At 49.8% G+C, this 20,007-nt stretch overlaps 1 protein-coding gene across 1 annotated transcript in view; it reads right to left on the reverse strand.

Moving 5' to 3' along the window:
- Positions 1–14,319: 14,319 nt before the first annotated feature.
- GNL3 (G protein nucleolar 3) overlaps positions 14,320–20,007 on the reverse strand; it is a 42,580-nt gene continuing 36,892 nt past the window's right edge. Inside the window, exons 14-15 of the mRNA XM_085624206.1 lie at positions 19,067–19,172; positions 14,320–14,581 (exon numbers count right to left, since the gene is read on the reverse strand). Of these exons, the coding sequence (XP_085480332.1) occupies positions 14,484–14,581; positions 19,067–19,172 (204 nt within the window). The 3' untranslated portion in view covers positions 14,320–14,483. The remainder of the gene's footprint in view (positions 14,582–19,066; positions 19,173–20,007) is intronic.

Consider the following 20,007-nt stretch of genomic DNA (forward strand, 5'->3'; position numbering starts at 1 on the left):
TGTGTGCCCCCCGGTTTTTGAATGTAGTACATGGCAGTCATGTTGTCTGTGCGAACGAGGACTGCCTTGCCTGAAATCTGCGTCTGGAAGGAATTTTAGGGCTAGGAAGATTGCCAGTAACTCCAAATGGTTGATGTGGAGTAACTTCTGTTGCGGCGTCCATGTGCCCTGTACTGTGAGATGTAACAGATGAGCTCCCCAGCCGGAGAGCGATGCGTCTGTTAGGATTATTTGTGGAACCGGGTCCAGGAACGGTCGACCTTTGGAAAGGTTTGTGGTGTTCCACCACTGCAGAGAGCGAAGGGTGCGACCGTCCACCAACACCAGATCTGTCAGTTGCCCCTGGGCCTGGTTCCACTGGCGCGCTAAACACTCTTGGAGTGGACGCATCTGGAGTCTTGCACGAGGCACTTTGAAAATGCAAGAGGCCATCATCCCTATCAGTTGCATAAACACTCTTGCTGGGAGTGTGTTGAAGTATGAATTTTTGACGCAGAGCCTGTATGTTTGCAATCCTGGCAGGATTGGGATAGGCTATGGCTTTTGAGGTGTCTATGGTGGCACCGAGGTATTGTTTTGTGTGTGATGGTACCAGGTGGGACTTTTGGTGGTTCACCGTGAAACCTAGCTGGTGAAGTAGTTGGATTGTAGCAGCGGTATGACGCACACATTGGTCGTAGGACGTGGCTTTTATTAGCCAGTCGTCCAAATATGGGAAGACATGAATGTGCTGTCTTCTGAGGTGTGCCGCCACTACTGCTAGGCACTTGGTGAATACCCTTGGTGCTGTTGTGACCCCGAACGGGAGCACCTTGAACTGGTAGTGTTGCCCGTCCACTACAAATCTGAGGTACTTTCTGTGAGCATGGTGTACTGGGATGTGAAAGTATGCGTCTTTCAAGTCCAGTGTGGTGAGAAAATAGTTTTGGGAGAGGAGTGGAAGAACCTGTTGAAGGGTTACCATGTGAAAGTGGTCTGAATGTATGGAAGTGTTTAGAGGTCTGAGAACTAGAATGGGTCATAGACTCGTGTCTTTTTGGAATCAGAAAGTACAGGGAGTAGACCCCTAAATTTTGTTGATTGATGGGGACTTGCTCTATGGCTTGTTTTTGCAGGAGGGAGATTACCTCCCGTTTTAGTAACGTGGCATGTTCGAGACATTGGGCGTTGCCTGGGTGGAATGTTTGGGGGGGTAGATGTTAATTCTAGGCAGTACCCTGAATGAATAATTTGGGTCACCCATCTGTCTGAGGTGATTGTCTCCCAGACGTGAATGTAATCTTGTATTCTGCCCCCGACCGGAATGGAATGGTCTGGAGAGAGCGGGGGAAAGTCATTGGGTAGGCGGTGTGGCAGAGCAGGCGGTATTTGTCTTGCCTCTGCCATTATTATTATTGCCTCTGTAGCCGCCTCTTTGATAACCCCTTGTGAAGGTAGACTGAGGAGGGGATTTATAGGACGTGGATGCGGTATCTGAGGAGTAGCCTCTACCTGTGCCCCGAAAGGAAGAGCAGCGAAAGGAGCGCCTAGGAGTGTGTGACTGTAGGGCTCCCATGGATTTCACCTTATCAGTATCTTTTTTCATCTTCGAGGGCTTCATCAACTTTTGGACCAAATAAATGTTGATCGAATGGGTTGTGTAATATGGAGGCTTGCACCTCAGGTTTAAAACCTGAAACTCTTAGCCAGGCGTGGCGACGGCGGACACTGGTGTTTATGGCCCTGGAAGCTGTATCTGCCGCATCTAGGGCACAGCGTATAGAGGTATTAGTTATAGTTTTTCCCTCTTGGATCAATTAATTAGCCCTATTGCTGTATTTTTCAGGGAGATGGTGCATGATGGTCTCTAGCTCATCATAATGCGCTCCGTCGTATCTGGCCAATAGCGCTTGAGTGTTGGCGATAAGCCATACATTGGCGGCTTGTGACGCAGTGCGCTTCCCTGACGCGTCTAAGAGCTTGGACTCTTTGTCAGGTGGTGGTGCATCGCTTGACACCTGAGAATTTGAACGCTTCCTAGCTGTAGATACCACTAAGGAATCCAGTGGTGCAGGGCCTTTAATGTAGGAAGGATCTGTGGGGGCGGCTTTATATTTTCTCTATACGTGTGTTTAGGACCCTAGCTCTGCCTGGGTCTTTAAAAACCTCTGGTGCATGTTTGATTACTCCTTTTAGCATAGGTAGTATAGCAGTAGACCTATGTGCAGTGTCGAAGGTGTCTAGGAGAAAATCTTCCTCCACTGGGTCAGTATGTAGCTCTACCCTGTGATAATGTGCCGCCCTCTGTAGTAGGTGGTGAAAACTTAACGAGTCTTCTGGTGGGGATGGCCTAGATGGATAAAGGTCATCCTGTGGGACATCTGGGATGTCCGGATTGTTATAGTCATCCCATGGGTCTGGAGATCCAGTAGGGGTGGGGTCTTGTGGCACATCTGCTGGATCATAGTAAGGGTACCCTTGATCATCATGGTCTGGAGACAGGGTCGGAGAGCGATGAGGCAGGGGTGGAGAAGGTGGAGGAGGGGGGGAAGGCACTCTGAAAGGGGTGGTAGCAGTGTCCTTCCTCTTTGGTGGTGGAGCTGGTTTGTCCAAATGTCTCTTTTTTTAAGACAGTGTCAAATGTCCAGTTTTTGGATCCTTGGTAAGTGTCTTTTGTAGAGGATCCAGTGTGAAAAGTTCTTGCAACACTGGTTTTTCGGTCGGCGCCGAGGTTTTCGGGGCCGACGGCCTTTTAGGCTTGTCTGTGCCGTGCTTTTTCGGGACCTCCGATTTTTTTGTTCGGTGCCGATAGAGGCTTCGGCACGGGAGTGTCGGCGCCGAGGGCCTTATGATGTTTGGTCGCCACCGAGAGGGCGTGTTTCCACACCGAGGGCTTTGGTGCTGGGCTCGGTGTGGAGGTGGGGGCTGATTTTTTCTTCGGTGCTGAAGGGTGTTTTTCGGCACCGCTGGTAGGCTGGCTCGAGCCCAAGCTGCCGGAAGGCTTAATAGGCTTCTTTACTGGTTCCGAAGGTGGGGTGTTAAGACAGTGTCCTTGGTCTTGCCTAGGCGCGAAGGCGTGACCGAAGCCTTTTTGGGTATCGGCATGGGTGTGGGAGGGTCGGCCTCGGAAGCACCGACGAGGTCGTCGTCATCTTCGATGTTCTGCTGTCCCGGAGCTTCGACGTCGTCCCCGAAGATGTCGACTGGAGCGGAGGTCGAGGAGTGCGCCATGTTGCGTCTGGCCCTTCGATCTCGAATAGTCTTTTTCGATCTAAAAGACTTGCAGGCGGGACAGTCTCGAGCCTCGTGTTCAGGGGAGAGGCAGAGGTTGCACACCTCATGAAGATCGGTGTGGGGGAATTTGGACCCACATCGAGGGCACTTCTTGAAGGGAGTTCTTTCCATCAGCCGAGACCGGAGCCGGGATAGGCCCGAAGGCAGTCATCGACGACCGGAATCGAAGAAGTGTCGAAGAGAAGGTGATTAAGATGATTTATTATCTGAAGAATCTCGATGAGCGAGGATTTTGCGTCTATCGTTGAACTGGAAAAGTTCAGAACCGGAGCGCAAAGTTTTACATCCGAGCGCGATGGTGGAAAAAAACAATCTGAGGATGGAGCCGAAGCCCATGCGCAATACGAACCAAAGGAGGAGTCACCAACCTCGTGACTTACAAAGACTTTCCAAGAGGAAAAACAAACTGCAAACATCCGGGCCCAACACCAGATGGCGATCTATGCACAGTGTATAATCTGCAGCTCATATGCCTCGAACGTCACTGTTTTGTGGCAGGGGAGGTACAAGTGTTGCTAAAACCTCGACCTTGCCCCTTGTTGTTTCCTCTGTATCCGCCGCTAAAATATCCTCTACTGGGGGATGTTTGTGTAGCGGCTTTGAATGTAGTGTCAGCTCCAATATTTTTGGAGGCTCCTCTGTAGAAGAAGCGCCGAAAGGAGCCACGTGGTTGTGGAGACTGTAATGCTCCCATGGACTTAGCAGTTTCGGTATCCTCCTTCATTTTTTCAAGGGCAGTGTCTACTGCTGGCCCAAATAGCTGTTCCTGGTTGAATGGCTGACCAAGTATGGTAGTTTGTACCTCTGGCTTAAAGCCTGAAATGCGTAGCCAGGCATGTCGTCTAAGGAGCACACTGGTGTTAATTGCTCTAGAGGCGGTGTCTGCGGCCTCAAGCGCACATTTAATTGACGCATTTGAAATAAGTTTACCCTCCTGGATAAGGTCATTTGCTTGGGTTTTATATTGCTCTGGCAGATGTTGTAATAGATTCTCTAACTGGTCGTAGTGGGCCCTGTCATAGCGTGCCAGTAGGGCTTGGGTGTTGGCAATACACCAATGGTTAGCAGCTTGTGCTCCTACTCTTTTGCCAGAGGCTTCCAACAGTTTGGATTCTTTGTCGGGTGGTGCATCTCCTGTGGTTTGGGAGTTGGTGAGTTTCCTAGCATTGGAAACGGCCTAAGAATCCAAAGGGAGCTGCCCTTTGATGTAATTAGGATCTTCAGGGGCAGGCCTATATTTCTTTTCTATCCTCGGGTTAAGAACCCTGGCACGGACGGGGTCTTTAAATACCTCGGGGGCGTGTTTTATGACTCCTTTAATCATAGGCAGAATTTGTACAGACTTTTGAGATTGTTCAAAAGTATCTAATAGGAAGTCTTCCTCTAGTGGATCAGAGTGCATTGTGACGCCGTGGTAAAGTGCCGCTCTATTTAATAATTGGCCAAACCCCAGCTGATCGTCTGGAGGCGATGGTTTGGAGGGATATGGCGGAGGGTCAGGCATGTCTGGTAGAGGGAATGCCCAATCATCAAGTGATGTGGTATCTGGATCCATGAACAGATTAGGGTCACCCCCTAGGTCATCATCCTGTGGAGATGGTGTATGTGATGGAGAGGGTATAGGTAAGGGTGGTGTAGGCAGAGGGGGTGGGTTAGAAGGCAGTATAGGAGAGAAAGGGGGCATAGGCGATGTTGCAGAGTCCTTCCTGTTTATAGGAACTGGGGCAGGTGGTGTGTCCAGTTTCCGTTTTTTACATGGCACTGCAGTGACATGTCCAGTCTTTGGGTTAATATAAATCTTTTTCTGCCTTGGGTCGATGGGATCTGGATGAAAAAGTTCTTGTTGGAGGAGGAGCCAAGCATGGGCTGAAGATGGCCGCGTTGTGAGGGAGCTCCGCCGTCCATCCTCGCCCGCGACTATCCTGACCACTGATCCGCTTCATCCCTCGACAGATCCCGTGACCGGAATACCGACGGACCCCATCCCGCCGGTTCCGGTGTTCGTAGCTCGCCCAACCGCGGAGAAATCGTCCCCGGAAGCCTCGTCCTTCGCCAGGGCCTGAAGCCGGGACGCACAGTGACGAGCCCAGCCGGGCCGTTGGACACCCGGCGGTGGCGCCGCAGCTTGTGGGGCCGGCGAAGGGATCCTTGTCCCGAGCGGCCTGGGCGGCGACTGGGCGGACACACGGCAGCAGCAGCGCTGAGGATTGGGGAGCCGAGACTGGGCTCCGGAGCGGCACCGAAACGCTCTGACCGGGGTGAGGCGGGGCGAGCCGGCCGCGAGGGGGAAGATGGCGGCGGCTCGTCCCTAACAAAGGATTACTCCTGTTGTCCCCGCTTCACCGGGACCACTGCTTGCCCTCAGAATTGCCTGGACCTGCACCGGGGCATCCGATCTACGCCCCCACCTGACTGTGGCCCCTGGTGAGACGCCCTTGGCCGGCTTCCCTTTTTCACGGCGGTGGCGCGATAGCACGGCGCTCCGCCGTGCTCTATTGTCGCGGCCGCTTTGGCCGCGGGGACCTTCTTGCGAGCCCGGCTCGAGGGACATTGACCTGCTGGCGGTGTCCGCTCCCCCCTGCCCCGGCCTTTGTCATCCTGAGCTAACGGAGCGGGGAGACTCGGCAGGTTGGTGCGGCTCAGTGCAGCCTGAAACGCTCGGTCCCATACCGTTAGCAGAGACTGTTGTGCTGCCTGCGCCGACTAACTGAATAGGAGGCCCACTCATTTGGGGGGGAGCTCGGCGGAGGGTGTGGAGCTCGTGCTGGATCCCTTCTGGCTTGTTGGTGTCTGACGGTGCCCGGGAAGAACCGCACAGGTACCTGAGCTCGCCCCATTCCTAACGTGGCCGATAACAACACTAAAATTTGACGCCGTTTGGGGCATAGCTTTACGGCCCCCGCCGCACGAGTCGCCAGGGAGTGGGTGTCTAAAGCGTAGCTGAACGCGTGTGTGCCCGAGGTGGCACTTCAAGACTCTCTGGTGATTTTCGCGGGCCGCTCCCGGATTTTCGCGGGCGCTGGTCCGTGGTGGGGGCGACTGTGGCTCAGGACCACACACCGGACACCCTGTTTGTCTGCCTTCGGAATCTGCCACCAGTGCCATGGAACCCGAGGCGCCTGTGTCTGAGTCCCGGTCCCGATCTGGGATGGACCTACCCTGTAGCTATTTTGGTGCGACAGAGTCCAACATCCTGTACATCGGGTCTCAGCAGGATTGGGAGGGTGCGACTCTGAGGAACGTAGCGGAGCGGGAGCCGGGAGCTGCGTTGGGGTACGGGGACCTTCTCGAGGCTCTCGGTGCCCTACACGCCACCTTGATTCACGGCGCCTGGGTGTTGGGGAGCAAGCTCGATGGAGTGACATCGGCGTCGGAGCAGCTGCCACCTGCCTATCCCCAGGTACGCTGGGACTTCTCATGCCGCGCACGGGGGGACAACGTCGTGATCGCCCCGGTGAATAGTGCACGCCTGGACTCTCCGGACAGAATGTCAACGTGCGATCAGCTGGCGGTGGATCTGGTCGGTACCGATGGTCTTTGGCATGAGTGGGGGGGGGTGGCCTCGACCCGTGCGTGGCCTTCGATGACCCGGGCAGCCTCCGGGCTATGGTCGCCCGCTCTGGCTGATTCCGCCTTCCTGGGCCTGGTGTGTAGTGTAAATCCTGGATCGGCATTGGGAAATACGATCTTCCATGGAACTGACTGTATCGATCTTCTGAGCCCTCTACCCTACCGGTGTGTGTTGCTTCCTGAGTTTTATTGGACGCCTCTTTCCCTGGTGACATTGGACATGGCTCTGGGACGTGGGGTAGGCATGGGTGGGTTTTCAAAGAGTGGCCAAGGATGATGCTGACCCTCCAGAGGTGGTCACCTACTAGGCGGGCGGGCTCGGGAGTTGTGTGTTCACACGGTATAATTGTTGATGTACTAAGTATGCACTGCTCCTTTCTCCTTTCTCGACGGGGTCGATTTGGGGTTCTTTATTGCTTGCTTTATGGGACAACGTATGGTGCAAGAGGGAGAAGTCGGGGGCGTGTTCTGTAGGCCCTCCTCCAGTTTATTAATATTCTCTCAACCCCCCCCGTCTGGTGGGGGCTCTTTTTCTACTCCCTTTCTCTGTTTCTTCTATATTTCGGGTCTGGTTCCGGGGCGACAGGCACGCTGCTGGGGGGAGGGGCCGTACTCATCTGCAGAGGTGCAGGGTGGGGGGTTGGGGGGGGGAATTCTTTAGTCTTTCGTCTCCTTTTTCCATGGCCTCTTTTTCTTCTCTTATTCTTTCCTGTCCTTTTCCTGGGATCAGTAGGATAGTACTCCGTTGTTGTCAATCGCTATTGTTTCCGGAGTGCCATAATTTCCGTGGAGTCTCCTGGGTCTTGGGGCGGGGGTTGCAGACGCAATGGCCGTGTCCTTTCTCTACATCCTTAATTTCCTGTTTCAAGTGCCATTGCTAAGATAGATTGCTGTATATTGTCGACATTTATCGCTCTGCCTGCCATTTTTCGTTATCTGGGAAACTGTTTGGCACCTGATCCTTTCATCCTTTCATCATAAAATGTAAACCTTTATTATCCTGATCTCCTACCTGGGCTGTTCAAGATTGGGAGTCTGCTAGCGACGAGATTTTGCTCCCCGAGGTACTGACTGTGATAGCCTTGCTTGCTGTGATTTTCGTGTCTAGCGGCCGGCCCCGGGGGTTGTAGGCCCATATGTGTAATTGATTACGATGTCAATAAAGGTTTAAAAAAAAAAAAAAAAAAAAAAAAAAGTTCTTGTTCCTCAGGAAGTCTTTGGTGCCAATTTTTTCGGTTCCGATCGAGGTTTTGGTTGACCGATGGAGTTTTTGGCTTTAGGTGTATGAGTCCTTCACCGTTTGTTTCGTGTGCAGATGATGGTTTCGGAGTCGAAGTTGTATCTGTAGGCTTGGGAACCTTCGGTGCCTGTTTATCTATTGGCCTTGGTGTTTTCGGGGCCGTAGGCATCTGAGCAGATTTCGGTGCCTAGTGGTCTTTTGTCTTCGGTGCCAAATGAACAATGACATGCGGTTTGCTCGGTCCCGAGCTACCGGAAGGCTTACGTTTCTTCGGAGCAGAGCCCAGAGGCGGGGCTTCTGAAGGATGTTTTCGGTCTTGACTGGGGCCAGCAGGCGAAGTCTTGACCAATGCCTTTGGAGGGGTTGGGGCAGTAGTACTCACACGTTGCCCAGGAGTGATGGGGTCGTCTGCTTCGGAGAGGATTTGTAGATCCTCGGCATCTTCTGGGGCATTGTGGCCTTCATCAAAGATGTCCTCTGGTTCCAGAGCTGTTCTGTGCCATGTGTCTTCGAGCCCTTCGATCTCGGATCGAAAGGCTGCACAGGCTGGACAGCTGGACTCGTCGTGTTCAGGTGATAGGCACAGGTTAGACTTTGTGGTGGTCACTGTGCGGAAATTTCGCTCCACACTGGGGGGCATTTTTTGAAAGGCGTCCTTTCCATGAGCCGTAGGCCTTAGCGTGGATAGGCCCAGCAGCCCGTGTCGACGTCCGGAATCGAACCGATGAAATCGATGTCGAGAATGAAGGTGCTTCGATGTTTTGTGGAAGTTTTGCGCTTCGAAAAGCTTGGAATTGAGATTTCCATCCGGAGCGGAAAAGTTGCATCCGAACCCAATGGCAGAAAAAAAAAAACTAACGATGGAATTGATGCCCATGCGCACTGTCGTCCATGGGAGGAGTCACCTATCTCGTGACCACAAAGACTTCTTCCGAAGACAACCTGCAAGCATCCGAGCCCAACACCAGATGGCGATCTACTATCCTAGTGTGTGATCTGCAGCTCATGCCTCGAACATCGGATTTTAGCATAAAGGCGACATCTAGAACAGTATGTTCATTCATTCTACTGCTGGAGTTCATTACACTAAAGGGTGAATCAATATGCATTGCTGCAAGACATTCTGGACGACTACAGTCAGATTTGAAAGTGTCTTACATAACAAGCATTGGCATAGCCAATAGGTCGCCCCTTTGGGACCTTATAAGTGTTTAGTTATCCAGCACAATATCCTTAGCGCAACATCAACTGTTGCATGGCTAAACACTTATAAGGGCCCAAAGGTGAGAGCTATGGACTATGCCAATGCTTGTTCTTTTTATTTACCAATCCTTCTTGGGTCAGCAAATAAGAAAAAAACATGGAGGGGCAGGAGGGAGGGTGGGGTGAAGGGAGATGGAAGCAACACAAAGCCGGTGCGGAGGGTGGAAAAAGGTAGTGCAGTGGGGAGGAAAGAAGCACAAAGGTGAGAGCAATGTGGAGATGGGAAGGAGAAGCACACAGGTTAGTAAGCAATGTGGGGTAACACTTGGGTAGGCGCATCACAAAGGGGTGGGGAGAAGCACACTGCTGAGTGTTGCGAGAGGCATGTGAAGTATCAGAAGGAGAGAGCTGGAAAATGAAGGCGCTCTTATGGATGTGAGTTGTAAGAGAAGCACAGATGTGCGCACACAGTTTACTGCGCCCTTCTCTTCGCATGCACGCGCTTGGGAGAGAAATCTGCTCATTTTTAAGCACCGCACTCGTGCTTGTGGCGCGCTCCCACAAGGTGGATGCCGCCACAAGAACAAGTGTGTGCTTGAAAATGGGCAGAGCAGCGGCTTAAGGCCCTACTAGAGTAGCGCATGCGCGCTATGTAGGAGACCTAAAAAGGAGGTGCGAGAAAATGGCTCTGTATACTGTTCCCAAATAGGTACAGTGTGTACAGAGTCCACAGTCCCCAGAGGTTTGGCAGAGGTTAAAGTTAGATACAACCTTACTCTCTAAAGTGGTAGCTTGGTCGAGCAGCAAGGCAGTATCATAGGACAGTGTAAAGCATTTGTAGTACAAACTCAGTCAGCAAATGGTCTCACACGCAAGAACTGATCTCTAGGCCAATGGTTTATATAAAAAAAAATATATGGTTGTTTTATTTTAGAACCAACAATAGGTATTAACATACTTTCTCAGAATGAGACGCTTTAGTTAAAATACGTTTGCAATATGCAATTTACTTTTGTAGGTAATAGTTACAGGTTGTTGCAATAGGCAACACAATTTCAAACACAATACATTGAGCTCAATGGGAGTTAAGTTATTTGCAGTAGATTACTTTCAGGATTACTTTTCCAACTCCAGGACTGGATCCTAGATTCAGTCCTGGGACAGTTCTTGGAAACCAGTGTGTAAAGTCATCTTAATTACTGTTGGGATTTTTAGGCAATATTTTGCTATTTTAAAAGTTGACACTTGGAAGAAATTTCATAGATAAACGGTCAATGGTTTCCTATGGGAGATAATTCAAGTTACAGGTATAGTATGTTCGTTACTTTTGTAATCCAGTGCTGGGCTCCTAGGCTCAGTACTGGAACCTCTATCTAAAACAGGCAAGTAATTACATTTACACAGTTGGTATGATTTTTAAAGAATATTTGTAGTTCGCAAAAATCAACACTTGTTCCACTGCCAGGGCCACTCGGGCGGCTGGGTGCAGGGTGCTTTGGAGCCTTCGGGCGCTCAATGGATTTCAATGGGAAAGCTCCAGGATGAACAAAGGTTGCAAGCTCAGGGACGAAGATTCTTCAGGTGCCACCACCACTTCGAGAGGTAAGTTGGGTAGTTGGAGGAAAGGTAGGTACCCAGGAGTCAGGCACAAGGGGCCGCAGGGCGCCGTTTGATGTCGGGAAATCTTACCCTCTGTTGATCGCGGTTGGGGGGGGTACCTGGTTCTGAGGCTGCAGGTGTCATCCGGAGCGTCCTTGAGTGCCGGATTCGGGGTCACAGTCGCCTGGGGGACGTCCTCTGGGGTCTTTGTTCACTCCGGCACAGACCTGGCAGGTGCAGAGTGCGCAGGGTTTGCGGTTCCAGGCTGATGCCAGGAGTTAGAAACTTGCTTTGAGCAGAGCCACTGCTCATGCGAGTCCCAGGTGCTCAGTCACAAGGTAGCCAGGTCCTCCAGGGTTTGTGAGGTTGCTGGCCACAGGAGTTGCCGGGATTTAGCAGGAGCAGGTTCGAGGGTCGACAGGCCGGTAGGGCTGGAGCCAAAGCAGTTGGTGTCTTCCTCTTAGCAGCTGCACGGTAGGTCTTTTCTTTTTCGGAATCTGAGGGAAGGTTCAGGGTGCCCCTAAATAGATTTAGGGGCATTACAGGTAGGTAAAGGGCAGGGAACCAATGGGTCCCTGCCCTGGGGTGGGTACACCCCCTATCCTGCCACTCTCCTGTGGGAGGGGGGGGGGGGGGCAGTATCCTTGTCCCGATTGGGCAGGGCTCCCCATCTTCAAGATGGCGAGAGTCCAGAGATGTGCTTCACCTCGCCTCCCCACCTGAAGGGTGGGCAGAGGCTGGCACATCCCCTGTCCTTACTTGGGGTTGCCGAGCGGGGGGCAGAACCTGTGGAGGCCAGTTTGCTGGGTACAGCAAGTGGCCCGGAGAAGCTCACAAAGGTGGCATGCCTTTGAAGCTTCCCGCTGCCCATCCTGGGGGAGGAGACCTAGCACCTCGCCCAGGATGTGCATTGTTGCAGGCCCAGGAGAGCAGGGGCTCTGCACCCAGGGGTCCAGCAACAGGTCTGCTGTGTGGCAGCCTACCAGACAAGACGTGGATTGTGGGTTAGGTTTCAGGGGGCAGCTCTAAGATGCCCTCTGTAGTGCTTTGTACATTATATCCCACACTGGCATCAGTGCGAGTTTAATGTGCGGAGAAGTTTGATACCAAACTTCAGTCTTCAGTGTTGCCATTATGGCGCTCTGGAGTTTGTGTTTGACGAGCTCTCAGCACATATACTCTTAATTGGCAGCACTGCACTTACAGTACCCAGGAATGGACCTGGGTACTGTAGGCGCACAGGGCTCATGCTCCTGTGCCCATGCTCCTGTGCCCACACCACTGGCATAGGGCACCCAGCTAGAGGGATGGCTGATGTATGCCAGCGCAGTGTAGGTTGTGGGCATGGCACACAGGGATGTGTGCCATATCGACTGTTTTGTCTTGTACTGAGACACTCAGCCTGCAAGGGTAGTGTGTTTGTGTAAGGGTACAGGGCCTCTAAGGGTGGCAGAATGAGTGCTGCGGCCCTTAGAGGCCTTCCCTGGTCACAAGGCACTGGGTACCTAGGGTACCATTTACCAGGGGCTGACATGTGGCCAGGGTTTGCCAATTTGGGGTTTTAGGGAAGGAACATAGGCCCTGGGCACCTGATTGGCAGGAGTCCAGGGCACACTCAAAGTACATTCAGCAAAAAGTTGGCATAACATGCAAGAAAGATGGCATTCAACGTAAGTTTGTTCATATTTTGCCTTTGAGCAAGCTTAGAGTGTTATGGCTTGAAAAATTCGCTGGTCATATGCCTTTTGACAGGAGTGACATTATCGAGATTTGGTGGAACTATTTTAGTATTTCAGGTCCAGAAAGCTGATTGGGCGGTAGGCGTGGTTCAACGCTTCCCTGTTTGCAAGGTTTACTACATTTCCTGTCTGTTTGGCAGTAGTACTCAATTTTCTCTTCCTATATTTATGAACTTAGCTGTATTTGAGCAATTTAATAAAAACAGATCTAGTAGAACTTAACAGCTTCCGACAAACTGTTTTAACTTATGATGTATAAAAGCAAACAAAACTGCTGCCTCGGACCAGTCGGACTGGAGACAGCGCCGGACTGGGAGGACGCAAGAGCACAGCAGGGGAGGCAGAGAGTAGGTGGAACAAACGGCACAGGGAACAGGAACAGCTGCACATACACTGCAACATTAAACAAACATTTTCAAAGCAATAGGTCTCGCAGTTGCAAGAGTTTAAGCTATTGGCATTGCAAACAACGATACTTTGTTTTTAAAACAAACACAAGATGCATTGTTATTTATAATGCCAATAGCTCAAACCTACAAATACGCGAGACCACTTTAATCAGTGCCACGATCCTTTCTATAGAACCTGCTCGCAGTCGTCAGGTTACAGTATTAACTAGTGTCTAAATAAAGTGGCGCAGCCAACATTAAAATGAAGGCGTGGAATAAGACACTTTCGCCCCCACACAAGTTCCTAAGTTGAAGGGGACACGCTGGAAAATTAAATAAAGCGTGTCCGCTATAGTTAGAGGTCCCACAGCCATTACTATTAAAGATATTAAAGTGAGCAGCGTGCTGCCTTGTAGAAAAGCAAGTCATGGGTTAAATAGTGAAAGATTAAAGAAAAGTGCTCACAGACTAGATAAAGCAGACTGTATCACAAGTAAAAAAGGCCAGTCCTTATGGGAGGTTACAAACGCAGACAAGGAGATACCAAAGAGGGACTACTAAGCCTATTTATCAAAAGCAACAATTTAGAAAGGACCGTAACCAGCGCAAACTGAAAGTATGGGCGGAGCTTCTATTCCATATCTCAATACAGCATGCCCCGCCCAGGTCCAACCTAAAAACAAGGATGTTTTGAGATGGAGTGAAGAGCAGCTGTGGGACGTGTTCTGGGAAGGCAAGGGAGATTAAGTGAACTGGGAGCAGCAGCCAGGACAGAGCGCAAGTAGTGCACTGAAGGAAAACTTAAGGCCCATAGTGAATGGATTCATGTAGCAGGGGCAGTCTCCAGGACAGGATTAAAGGAGGGACTACTAAGTTTATTCACCACGTGAAGTCGCACTGACCAAGACACTGCAACTGACTTGGGTGGGGTGGCAGAGATCTGCCTGGACAGAATTTGCTCTAGTCCCTGTGGGCTTTGTCAAAGGTTTGGGCATGAAGTGGTGATGGTGTTTGGTCATTTTACAACCGTATACTTTACTCTTGCGAGGCGTAGATGAGAGGTTTACAAATGTCTGGCAAGCAGGTGTGGTGCCTATGAGTTTGGCCTGAGCCAGCGAGTAGTAAGTCCTTTCACCAGACCCTGCTCCCCCCTTCCAGCCTTCTACACCGACTTCTTAAACTGAGCATCTGTGGAAATGAGTTTAGTTCACATGCACTTATGATCGCTGCTGAAAACGGATGTATAGCTCCTTGAAGTAGTGAGAGTTCCACAGATCTCCTATGCAAGTACCAATTATCAATAACATAATAAAATAAATATTTATTTTGGCCAAAGCATTTCATGTTGCACAGCCTCAAAATAATTTATGGACATAACGATTTGAAGAAAAAATACAAAGATAAACATGGATGCTATTTTACATCATATACACATTTCCATATACAGTGCTCCCCCCACCCTGCGCAGAATCAGACATAATCTGTGTTAAAATCGTAAGCATCCTCTGGCTCAGCGCCACGGTCCAAGTTCGCAGTCATCGCCTTAGATTCATTTTTCAAATGCATGCCTGCAAATAGATGGGTAATGAAGCGTTACAGGACTCAGAAAAACGTATCACATTTTTTTTTAAAAGAGCATTTTAAATGTGAACTTAACCAAGATATAAAGAAACAATTTACAAAGGAAAAGTTCTAACTTATGGTCATGAAAATAAATCAATATGGACAGGCAGCAAGAGGTAGGGTACAGTGCAACATAAAAAAAACAGACCTAAGCACATCCGTCTGTCTTGTAAGGGGATAAAGCTGTTTCACAATCCATCCGGCATGTTGTTGACAATGTAGCACTTAGGACATTTCCAGTTATGGTGGACCAACACTTAGTAAATGTTCAAACTACTTTCTAATCTGGTCGGGAGGGTCTACGTAACACCACGCCTTGAAGCAAAGTTTAAGAGCATAAAATGCCTCCTTCAGTACCACTGTAGGAGAAGCCTGGGGAAACTGACACCCCTCGTCGTATAAGACTTCTCACTTCCTTGCCATTTTGAGCATTCAGAATATTATCGGGCAGACAGCCGATAACTCAGTCTGGGGACAAGCAATCTGTGCCCTCTAAGGAAGGCAATACTGCCACCAACATTCACTCAGATGAAACCTCCTAGAAACTTAGGTTACTATTCACACATTACTGGCAGACTCACTGAAATGTTTAAAAAAAAAAAAAGCACAGGATGGGAATACTGGGTTCTGCTAACATGGAGTGAACCCAGAGCACCCACCTTCCTGCATCCACAGTCACTGGCAAATCCACTTAGTTTTCTATGCCAGCCCATTCCCCGTCTGAAGGTGACAGGGTCTCCAATAGGCAACGCTTGTCCCAGGTTGTAGAATTTTCAATCATTGCCGCCATTCAGCCTGCCTTAAAGGTGGAGTCATCATGCTTCTCGCCAAAATCCCATTTCATATCCATGCCCAAGGACCAGAGGACAACACCGCTGGCCACTGCAATCGTTTTAGGTAGATACCACAAAGGAATTGCTGGAGGGAGAGAGACCATGTGAACCCCATCCGGGGAAAAGTAGCCTACAGTAAGTTATCAATTTAATGTTGGACCACTAAAGAGTTTGGATAGTAGCCTGGCTTTGGCTGAACCCAAACGTTATCGGGGGGGCTGGGGCGGGGCAGAGGATGTTTTTCTTTAGTATCCAAGCCCACCCTATCAAGGGGGAAGACTGCTTTAGGTGGACAGTGTGGGCTGGAGAACCCTACCAGGAGTGGTGGAGGTTTACATGCACTGGTGTGGATGACACTGGTGAAACCCACATAAGGGGTGTGTTCTGGGAGACCAACAGGATCGGCAGGGCCTCTCATGCATGGTTCACCTATGAACACAAAAAAATATAAAAACTCAAGTTCACACACCCAAAACTAAATGCTGGTTGTTGGTATTCAGGTATAATCCGAGGAGGAAAGCAAAGAGTTATTTTAAGATAGTTTGTGGTGCTAGTCTTCACAGACTTTAGACAACTGTTGCTGCCAAACAATAGTAGGCTACAACTAAACCAAGTGCCTCCTGGGGGACATCAGTTATCGCCCCTTTGCTTTTGTCCCTGTAGAGGGGTAGGGGTCTACCACAATGTTACCCATGCTGCTGTTTGCCTGTGCAAGCCTGATATTGCCATCCGGGGGTCAGGCTCATCAATTGTGTCTGGTTGCCACCAAAGCTGTTGGAGGACTTCAGGAATAGCAATGGAAGATGTTGGCCTTGCTTCAGTTCACCTTCAGGTCAGATAACTTGCAGACCTCTCCATGTTCTCATTGCCTGTTAAGCCTCATTTCAGGTCCCTTAGGAATAGCCCCACAGTCAACAGCCTGCGACAATTTGATGGATTATATGCAACATAAAAATTCATCAGTGAGGCAATTAGTCCCTCTTCTAAGAATGGACATTGGAGCTTCTAGTCAGATTCTTCATCCCACCAACATTCCAAGCAAGGATGGATAAGTGTTCAACAAACCCATACATCTGTGCTAGGATGGAGAGTACTGGGCATCCATATAGACTATTCTAGCCCTGCTCTATTCTAATCATTGCAGCTATCATGTTAAGTTAACTGGGTTACTGAGTAGACCTAACATCTAAACCTGGTCGTCCCCCTCACTCCCACGACCCCGCACTGAGACCAAAGGGTCATTATTCGGAGCCGGCGCAAGTGCGGATAATCTGTGGCTATTGTACTTCTAGTTCCATTGGCCTCACCCAACCACCCAGTGGTTGTCAGCTGAATCAGTTTTACAGTTTAATGAACGGGACCAGCCAACAGGATTGTTCAGTTCAACATTTCAGACTAGATCGTCTGAGTTACTGTGAGCAGTGGGGTTTCGCCCTCAAAGCAATAGGACAAATCTGGGTCGGTGTTGGGTCTCCTGTTGATCCATGGGTCCCGAGTGCACTTCTATCTTGGAGTCCCACTGCCGCTTATTAGCTTCCTCGTTGCTCTTGTTGGCATACCGGTCATTTTAAGTACCCTCTTGTTTATCGGTCTCCGTGGTAGTTTCATTTGACTGGGATGGGGTCACTTGTAACATGCTTCCATACAATGTCAAATCTTCCTGGAGGTCAGTAGAAAAAAGCAGGCCTCATCTGTCAAAGTGCATACTTTCCTCTCAAGTCTTCATTCCACTTCTAGAAGACACCCTGTGTTGCAGTCCTGGTACCGTAACTTTGCTGTTAACTGCACAGTGCCCCCTTTTCCTTACTTTATCTGAAGGGTGGGATTGTGATAACTTAAGTTCAGCAGTCCAGTCCACAATTGCTTTGGGGTGGCAGTGACTTCACTGCTACTCCAAGGCACTTAGTGTGCAGAATGTGGGCAGCCCATCTATTTGGGATACTCAATCCTCCAGTAAGTATACCCTATTGAGTCCTCCGCACTTCAAGGTAGCACCACCACGCTTGTATAGTTTGTTCAATGGTGGCCTTCCAAGTCTCTGGCACTGTGTTCGGAATACTGGCTCCTGTGATATCGGGACCGGTTTAAATATTAGTCACTCGTCAGATCTGGCTAATGCACTGCTAACTCTTCAGACATCTTCTGATTTTTCCCCAGGGAGGGTGAGATAGACTGTCACGGTGTCCATTTTGTGTTGTAGTGTCTTGTGTGTTTTCTTTGACCAAGACTATGGCATCGGAGTTGGTCAATGTTCACATTTGTTGTTTTGTGGACTAGCAATGTCCCAGGTTGCTCTATTAGGCTAAATAGAGGTAAGAATGGTGCTAAATCTGGCCTGTGCTTGGTCTTTTGTTGCTTTACATTCTCCCCCCCCCCCCCCCCCCCCCTAGCGGCCACACTTGTCAATACGGTGTGACCTGCTTTGTTCCGGCCCAGCATCCAGAGTTCTGTAGTGCTTCGATAAGACAAGTCCATTTATCTTTTACCTTCCACTAGTCTCTCAATCCTACCAGTATTTGTTCCTCCTAAAGGCTCAGCTCCTTTGGAGCCGGCTCGGAGCCATCTCTTCACAAAACCTCAGCCACTAATTCTCCTTCCACTAGCTGGTCTCCTTCAGATGACCCTGCACACACTGCATTCTTGCCAGGTGCGCTTTGTCCGACACTTACAGGTCCCTTCACCGCTCCTCCTATGGCACTCACTGCAGGGGCATCTTTAGCTGCGCTATTAGATTAGTTTGCACCCGATGTCTTAGGCTGGACAGTCAGCCCTCAAATAGGTTCGCCCAGCTGCCATCTTGGCACTGCGTTAGGACGGGAGCTTGCGTTTATGCCACAAAAACACTTATCAGGTGGCTGCCGCGGCGTCACTGCCCTCTTCCATTGACTGGAGCGTCCTGGAGATCTAGGATAGCCTTTACAGCTGCAGGATTATAGCTTGGGGCAGCTGGCCAGGTGTTCCGGAAAGGTAGAGTTACTCCACTGGCACCAGGCCACATCCTCAGTCACAGATGCATCCAAACACACTGGCCCTTATGAGATAGAATAGTGTCCTTTCAGGACCAAAGATGTCTCCTATGCATTAAAATGACTTAACGGCAGTGCTCAAATTTCATATTAAACACCGCACTGTGGAATTCAAGGGATCGGGTATACTTTGAATGCTCTGTCACATTCCAACTATTTATCCTTAAGACTGTCTAGATGGTACTGCCTCTGCAGCTATGAATATCTTTACATCACACACCCACACGCTAGCTGCAACATTCACGAACATCCGGCAGTGGATTTCACCAAAAGATAGCCTCGTGGACCAAAACCCCACGAACTACGGCCATGTTAAGGACTGGAATGTATAAAAGTGATATACGTCAAAGCATGGAGCATATGTGCCCAAGTGCAGAATTAATATAGGTTATGTGGTACCTTTCAGATCATATGACAAATATTTCCCACTACTTTAATTACCCTGAATGTAGTAGAACATGGGGTGTAAGTCATGCCGATCGCAGAGTGAAAGTTAGCGTCAATGGTTAGGTGGATGAGGTTTGGTAAATTCTCTTGTATTGCTAGTGAGTGAATCCTTCTCCATACATACCTTCTGGTTGTTGCAGATTCATAACCACCGCCTTGGCCTGCTCTTTTGTTTGTGCTGTCCTCACACCCCCTGGCTCATTTTTAGACAAGACTGTACTGCTAGTGACCTGTAAAGCAAGAGATCCAGTTAGTGCACAGCAGCCCTTTAACAAACTGTTCTAAAAACACTTTAGAGTTCCAAAGCTGTACAGTGAACCACCGACTGACTGGATGGTGGATTAGCAGCGGCTTTTCAGAAGAACGGGTCTATAGTATATACATATCATGCTAAGTTGCAAGGTTTTTGCCTAGTACAGGTGAACTAATTCAACTCTTGGCACTTCACGTGGTACATGCAGTCTGAGTGGAGGCTTCTCCAAGGGGCTCCCCCCTTGCTCAGGTGTAGGTGATGTGGAAAATCTGTGGTAGTGTGCTTCTAGGAGCAGAGGAGAGGGAAACAACCGTCGCCTAAAATCTGGTGCTAAGGACCAAGTAGATTACTTGTCTGCTTAGGGATTCCTGGTTTCAGATTTTAGTTTGTTTCCACACCCTAACGTCTGCTAAACCTACAGCATTCAGAAAAGTTCTCTCCTCCTTCCAACAGTCCCACGCGTGTCTGCTTTAAGGGCAAGGTTCAGAAAATCAAGGTTGGCCAGCAATTTTACTCCCATGTCCTTACTTTGATTCGTTGCCACCCAGTGCATTTCCCGCTTGCGTCACTCAGACCCACCAAGGCTGTGGTACGTCATTCTTCGCCACACACTGTCCCAATGCTGAGAAGTGCCGAGTAAACCATAGCCTCAGCTACGCTGCATGAGGGTAAGGCAGGGATTGTGGGCTGCGGTGTCCCATGGAAGGGTCTGCACAACACGTGCCTCAAGGGGTACTGCACGATATGAGATTTGAAGTACTGTGGCGGAGTGTGGTCCGAGTTAAGTGTTGGTGCACTTCTAAATATACTCA

This window comes from Triturus cristatus, chromosome 9, assembly GCF_964204655.1.
Source record: "Triturus cristatus chromosome 9, aTriCri1.1, whole genome shotgun sequence".
In the NCBI taxonomy this organism is placed as follows: domain Eukaryota; kingdom Metazoa; phylum Chordata; class Amphibia; order Caudata; family Salamandridae; genus Triturus; species Triturus cristatus.